The sequence below is a fragment of the Meriones unguiculatus genome, chromosome 18 (genome assembly GCF_030254825.1).
Source record: "Meriones unguiculatus strain TT.TT164.6M chromosome 18, Bangor_MerUng_6.1, whole genome shotgun sequence".
NCBI classification, from domain to species: domain Eukaryota; kingdom Metazoa; phylum Chordata; class Mammalia; order Rodentia; family Muridae; genus Meriones; species Meriones unguiculatus.
The window spans coordinates 20,353,830-20,360,452 of record NC_083365.1 but is presented as its reverse complement, the minus strand read 5'-3'; the positions used below and the strand labels follow the sequence as shown (position 1 = coordinate 20,360,452).

At 50.4% G+C, this 6,623-nt stretch overlaps 1 protein-coding gene across 1 annotated transcript; it reads right to left on the bottom strand.

Annotated features, from left to right (window-relative positions):
• Window positions 1–228: 228 nt before the first annotated feature.
• On the bottom strand, window positions 229–4,345 carry Ell3 (elongation factor for RNA polymerase II 3). The gene is made up of 11 exons (XM_021649847.2): window positions 4,125–4,345; window positions 3,865–3,900; window positions 3,446–3,558; window positions 3,149–3,335; window positions 2,983–3,062; window positions 2,803–2,884; window positions 1,502–1,676; window positions 1,378–1,420; window positions 1,113–1,284; window positions 880–924; window positions 229–802 (listed from the first exon to the last, which is right to left on the bottom strand). The coding sequence occupies exons 1-11, from the start codon at window positions 4,254–4,256 to the stop codon at window positions 692–694; spliced, it is 1,176 nt and encodes a 391-aa protein (XP_021505522.1). The 5' UTR covers window positions 4,257–4,345; the 3' UTR covers window positions 229–691.
• Between the last annotated feature and the right edge of the window lie 2,278 nt (window positions 4,346–6,623).

The following is a 6,623-nucleotide window of genomic DNA, read 5'->3' as shown; positions in this document are numbered from 1 at the left end:
GCACATCTGGAGCATACACGCTGCTTTAAAAACAATGTTGGGGGCAGGTAATGTTGCTTAGTGGTAGAGCATGTGCCTAACCTGTATGAGTAAAGATGACCATAACTTTGGAGACTCCAGTTCTTAACACTGGTCTGGAACATGGGGTTCAGTCTTTCAGAGAGCCTCAAATAGCTCAGAGAGACAGCGCTGCTTGGATGGCTAAGGCTAATGACCACACAAAAGACACAGAAGCAATTGGTTTTAATTTTTCAGCCACGTTATAGTACATGAGTGACACCAAGCCCTTACATCTAGGTACGCTATAAGTCCAAGGAGTTCTGACATCAGAAATTCTAATTTTTGCAAGCTGACTCAACTTGCTTATTTGTCTAGTCTCAAGGTATGTGACCTGGAAATGTCACTTCTCAGATCTGAAAATGACTTTGATGAAGTAAAGTTGAAGCCAAGTGTCTCCTACTTTCCTAACGTCCGAGGAAAGTAGGCCATAGCTGGGGAGAATTAACACCATGCCCACATCCTAAAAAAAAAAAAAATAGTATGGCCACCCCGCCCCCCCAAAAAAAATTTTTCGGGCTGCAAGAACCTAGGATGACTCTCTGCTTGCCACTATGGACGTAAGGGTCAAAATAAAAAAAGCAGATGTGCTCTAGCTTAGAGATGTTTTGACTCAAGAGCCCTCTGGATAGTTTCAGCTGCCCCTGTTCTTTTCCTCAAATTCCAGGATGAGACCTTTAATGTGGGACAATTTCTGATGCAGGTACTCACAGCGAAGCTTCTCCTCCCTGTGATTTGGATACCGCTGCAGAGAAAAAGCACCCTTGTCAAAAAGTAAAGTGACTTCTACATTATTGCTTCTGTGCTCGCAGCCTGTCTTACCTTTCTGAACTTTTTGTACTCCTGGACTATCTTATCTTCTAGCACCTGAAACAAAATAACACTCATTCAAAATTGGAAGGGAAAAGAGGAAAAAGAAGTGGAAGTAACTTCTGTTTTCATTCTACCAAACAGTACAATAGGTTTGCTTATCCCTTTGCTTAGTCACTAAACAAACATTCTGGGGGTCATGAGCAGGAAGATGATAGCCAGTAAGGCTAGAATCCTGCCTTTACCTTGTGTTCTGGAGTCCCCCGCTGAAGTCTCTTGATCTCTGCCCCCAGCTCTGTGAACCTCTGGCTTGCAGCCCCTACACGGGCATGCAGGATGCGGTATTCAGCATAGTCTGTCTCAAAGTCCTGCTCATAGGCCTGTTGCTGCTCTGCACTATGGATGGCTCCGTATTGCCTGCCAGGGATACGACACTTTCAATTCCATTGTCTAAAAGCCCTCGGCTGCATACATGTAGAAACTATGAAATTGGAAGTGTGGGGAACTCACAGGAGATAATCTGGTACCTCCTCGGAGCTTGGGGATTCACAGGCTAGGAAGCAAGAAAACAAGTAATTATAGGTCTTTTTTTTTCTTCTTTCTACTGGTATTTACCCTGCTTTCATTAACTCACCTGCTTGAACTGAGAGATTCTGCTCCAGCCTGGAATCTCTGTCTTCATCTTGCTCCCAGTGTTCTCCTTCTTGGGAGTCCTGATCCGATAGCCCTTGTGCTGGACTTGGGGCTAACGGGAGAGCTCTGAGCCTCTTTTCCCCTGGTTCTTCAGTGGGTACGGGTGCTGAACGTTTCTGTTGAAAAAAAATCCGTAACAGACAGCAAGCAGAAAGTTTTGTCAAAAACTGCTATTTCATCAGCTCCTAAATTTTTTAAGTTTTAGCCTAATTAAAAAAGTTTTCTTGCTGGGCATGGTGGCTCACACCTGTAATTCCAGCACTTGGAGAGGCAAACAGAAGCAAGCAGATCTCTAAGTTCAAGGCCAGTGTGGTCTACAAAGTGAGTCTAGGACAGCCAAGGCTACACAGAGAAACCCTGTCTTGAAAAAAAAAAAAAAAACAAAAAACAGAGGATAGTGTTGTGGTGTGCTCACATGTGGAGGTCATTGCCCTCTGCCTTGTTCTTTTTTCTTATTAACGATTTAGTTATTTTACCGTGTAACAGTGCTCTATCTGCATGTACACCTGCATGCCAGAAGAGGGCATCAGATCCCAATACAGATGATTGTAAGCCACCATGTGATTGCTGGGAATTGAACTCAAGACCTTTGGAAGAGCAGACTGTGTTCTTTAGATCTCATAGATGGTTGTGAGCCACCATGTGGTTGCTGGGAATTGAACTCAGGACCTATTGGAAGAACAGCCAGTGCTCTTAACCACTGAGCCATCTCTCCAGCCCCCCAGACTGTGTTCTTAATCGCTGAGTCATGTCTCCAGCCCCTGCCCTATCAAGCCTAGGGTTCTGTTTTTCCTAGGCTGGCTGGCCAGCAAGCTCGTTCCATTCCCCCAGAGCTGCAGGTACAGGCACAGGAAACAATGCCCAGCTTTTTCACCTGGGTGCTAGGGACTCAAACTCAGTCCAATCCCTGTGCCTGCACAGTAAATGCACTTCCTTGATAAGCCATCTCCCCAGACTTGTTTTAAGAGCAAGCCTTAGGTAGGTAGTCCTGGCTGATCACAAACTCATTATGCTGTGTAGCAGAGAATGGCCTTGATCTGTCTCTGGAGACCTTCTAAGATTATAGGCACGTGCCAGACTTCATGCTGTACCGGTCCTATACCAATCAAGCTACACTCGGTCCTTTAAAGTACTCTTTGAAAAGCTCTTGCCCCCATCTCTCTCCCTGAACATCTCAGCATTCAGGAAGCAGGGACTGAGAGGTGAATCCGAGTTTGACGCCAACCATAAGTCCTTGCTTACCTTGTCCAGGCGTTTCTGGCTGGCCGGAGAAGGCAGTGGCTGATCCAGGTCTCGGTTTGGGAGGTAGTTGTGGCTCCTAGGGCTTTTGGAAGGAATGGGAGGGAGAGACCAGGGTGAGTGGTGGACCTTTATCTTATGACAGCAGTAAGGGTGGAGAGCAGACCCAGCCTGTCCCCGTACCTCACTTCCCATTGTGCCTCCGGCTCCCGGGAAGATCCTGGGAGTGACTGTCCATGGTCGCTTGCCAGTGGGCCAGATACCTGTCAGGGGAAGTTGCAGGAACAACTTGGCTACCTGGACCTGGGTGCCCCACCTCATGCTGACTTCCTGCCGTTTCTGGTCTCACCTCTTCCAGTGCCCTCTGAGGATGGCCTTCAGGATCATCTCCTGTATCCTGCCACATCTCAGACTCCCCGGTATCTTCAGCGAGGTGTTCCTGGGCTAACAGTGGAGCCGGGATAGTATCCATGGCTGCCCAAATAGTGAGCCGCTCTCTAAGCGGGCCCAGGCAGTGGAGACAGTTAGGCCCAGTTCTGGGAAGAAGAGTGGGGGGGAAACAAGAGAAAACTGGGTCGGAGATCTTTTGAACACTTCCTTCCCATTTTCTGAAAGCTTCTCTTACCTGCCGTCTGTTTCCCCTTACCTGCCTAAGCGTTGGTACACGAGGTCCAAACCACCATTAGTGCCCTCTTGGCCACACTGGGATATTACGAAGGAGAAAAGACAGGACCATCCAGGGCCCGGGAGCCTTAAATACTGGGGTGGAAGGAGAGGGCAAGCCCAGGTAAGTCGGCCCCTCCTCCTGGCCATGCTTCTCCTCCCCAAACAAGTCTAAGACTAAAGAGTGATCCCAAGGGGCTTGTTAGCACACCAGCTGCAGCTGGGCCCGCTTTCCCCCAAGAGGCTAAGACTGCACAGCCCCCCGGGACCACAGCCCCACGGGCCCCACCCCCTCCTAGGGTGCAGTTCTCACAACTTCCTCAGACCGGAACGCACCTTCCCGGAGCCCACGCTCATGCTCCCTCACCACCAACCTCCCTCACATATCCGCCCCGCACTTACCCCCCGGTGGCCTTGGAAAGCGATCACTGGCCGTACCTGCGGGAAGAGCCCAAGCACCAGCTGAGCACAGAGGAAGCAAAGCCCCCAGGATTGGGCGGCCCAGGGGCACCTGCCTGGCGGGCTTCGCTTGGGAGAGGTGGGGCGCGGGGAGGCTGGGACCTGCGGAAGCTGCACCTCCCCGAGTTCCTTCTCCGGCAGAGCCGACGGTGGCCGAGGTCGGGTTGGCGGGGATGGGAAGAAGGGGCCGGGGCCAGCCGCACCTGTTGCTGCCGACACTCCTGCAGCGCCCGCAGCGCCGCCTCGTTGAGCCTGAGCATCAGGAGGCTGGTCCGAGCGGCAGGGCTGAAGAGGAGCCGCATCTTCCCGCTCAGGTCTTCCTGGGTCCCCTCCATAGTGCCAGAGTCGCCGGGGGAACCGGGACACGGCCACCGAGGCCACCTCTGCCGTGCAAGCCCAGGCGGGCGCTCCCGCCCTCCGGGCCCGCCCCGCCCTCCAGCACGGCCCCGCCCCCGGCCCCGCCCCAAAGTTTCCCCGGCCGCGTGGGCGGCGCCTCGTGCACCCCGGCTTGTTGGCTGGGCAACCGGAGCGGGGGCCCTCAGAGAGCTGTGCAGGTCTGAGGAGGAAGGGTCTCCCCCCGGGGACCGACCCGCCACCCAGGATCTCTTGTCCTGCCTCAGTTTCCCCACTCTGGATTCAGGATCGCGGTCTCTAAGCCAAAGCTGAACCTGAAACCACTGGAGGGTTACAGTCTCTCAGGAGAGGGAGAGCGAGACCGGTTGGGAGGTGGCCGGATTGAGTCACTTAGGCCTCGAGGTGCCCAGGAGACCCGAGGAGGGCCGACTCCGAGAGGGGCTGGGGCAGCGCTTTCTCCGCCCGCGGTGCTGCGTCTACTCAGGCGGATCCCAGGCCGGTTTAGGCCAGGTGGGTGGGTGCCACGGCCGTCTGGCTGTCTGGGACTAGAACCTCGCCTATTGGTAGGTGGGGATGTAGGGCGTAGTTGGTGACAAAGAAGAAAAGAAAAAAAAATCGTAGGGCGGAAAGCCACAACTCAGTCCCAGGTGGCCTAATAAACCCAAGGGAAAGTGGCTGAGCCGGCAGCCGGCTCTTTCGGAAGGTGCTTTCCCCGCCCTTGGTTTTATTTGTTTGTTTGCTTTAGACAGTGTTTCGTTCCCTGTGTAACACACCCTGCTGAACTCTCTGGCGATTCTCCTGCCTCTGTTTGACAAGCGCTGCGATTACAGGTGTTCGCCGTTACTCCTGACTGGAAAAGTAGCTCGAAGTTGATATCTCAGGGCTACAGTTCCCATTGCTTTGAGACCCCAGGACGAGTCTCAGGCCCGTGCTTCCTGTCTCTACTTGTCCATATTTGGTTGTTTCTCAGCATCCCTTATTTTCTTTTTCCTAACCGGTTACGTATTTCCAAGTGATCCATCTTAAATGCCATTCATCTCGAAGCAAATAACATTTGTCAAAATCATTGAACATTACACCCAAAACATGCACTATAGGTGGTGGGGGGGGGGGAATCACAGTAACGTTGATGTTTAAATCTTTGCAACAAGTTGCCAACAGCAATCACAGATACATTTACTTACCCATTGGGCCATTCTGTTTCTGTGGAGGACAGTTTACTAATATGGTAAGCAGTTGAAACTCTTTTTCCTTTTTTGCTTCCTCCTCCTTTTCGTTTTCCTCCTCCTACTTTTAAGAGACAGGGTTTCTCTGTGTAGCCCTGGCTGCCCTGGAACTCACTCTGTAGACCAGGCTGGCGTGGAACTCTGGGATCTGCCGGTGTCTGCCTCCCAAATGCTGGGATTAAAGGCTTGGGTCACCACACCTAGTTTACCAGTTTTAATTCGTAAAGCTGATCTAGTTTTTTCTTAGAAGATGGGTGGGAACTTTGTAGGATTTTCCTAAACTTAATCTCAAAGGAGAGACTAGGGCCTGGGATCCAGCTCATGGGTAGAGTGCTTGCCTGGCATGCATGAGGCCCTTGGTTTGCTTCCCCAGAACACACACACACACACACACACTAGAATTCAGAGAAAGTCGTGGTGGTGCATGTTAGTAGGATGGCTTGTGCCCAGTAGTTCAAGATCAATCTGGGCAACACAGATTAAACAATTAAATCAATAAATAATTAGAGAATAGGACAGCAGGTAACTGAGGAAGAGATTTGGAGAATGGATATAGGGACCTAAAATTCACAGGGTGACTATTGTGGACTTTGTTATTCAGGTTTGACAATAGATATTATGCACATTTCATTCATTCACTCATTCATTCAATATTATTGCTGACTGCCAGGCTCTTAACTGAACCCCAGAGATAGTTCAAATCACTCATTCTTACCTTGAAAAAGCTTACATTCCTAGAATGGACAGAAAAACAAGGTTAATATGAGAAATAAAGAAAAGTTAAAAAATAAAATATAATGTATGTTAGAAGGTGATCAATGACACAGAAAATAAGGAAAAGAGAGCTAGGTAGGAGGGCTTGGGAGTGGGAAAGGGATGGCTGTGCATGAAGTAAAGTGATTCAGAGCAGAACAGGTACTTAACATGCACAGAACACATACTCAGTTCCAACCATACCCCTCTCAGAAAGAGAAAGGTTGCTGAATGAAAAAGGCAGGTTGCATTCAGCTATGGTGGGACACAGCTACCATCCCAGTTACTCAGGAAATTGAGGCAGCCCTGGGAAACCTGTAGGTAGCAACCTGGGCAACGAATCTCTAAAACAAAAGAAAAAAAGGAGTA

Bases quoted from the DNA above. Each gene is read 5' to 3' on its own strand.
- Ell3 (XM_021649847.2), bottom strand. From the start codon at position 4,256: ATGGAGGGGACCCAGGAAGACCTGAGCGGGAAGATGCGGCTCCTCTTC. The intron at 3,559-3,864 runs GTAAGTGCGGGG...CTTCCACCCCAG, and splicing joins CTTTCCAAGGCCACCGGGGG to TATTTAAGGCTCCCGGGCCC. The intron at 803-879 runs GTAAGACAGGCT...TTTTCTCTGCAG, and splicing joins AGTACAAAAAGTTCAGAAAG to CGGTATCCAAATCACAGGGA.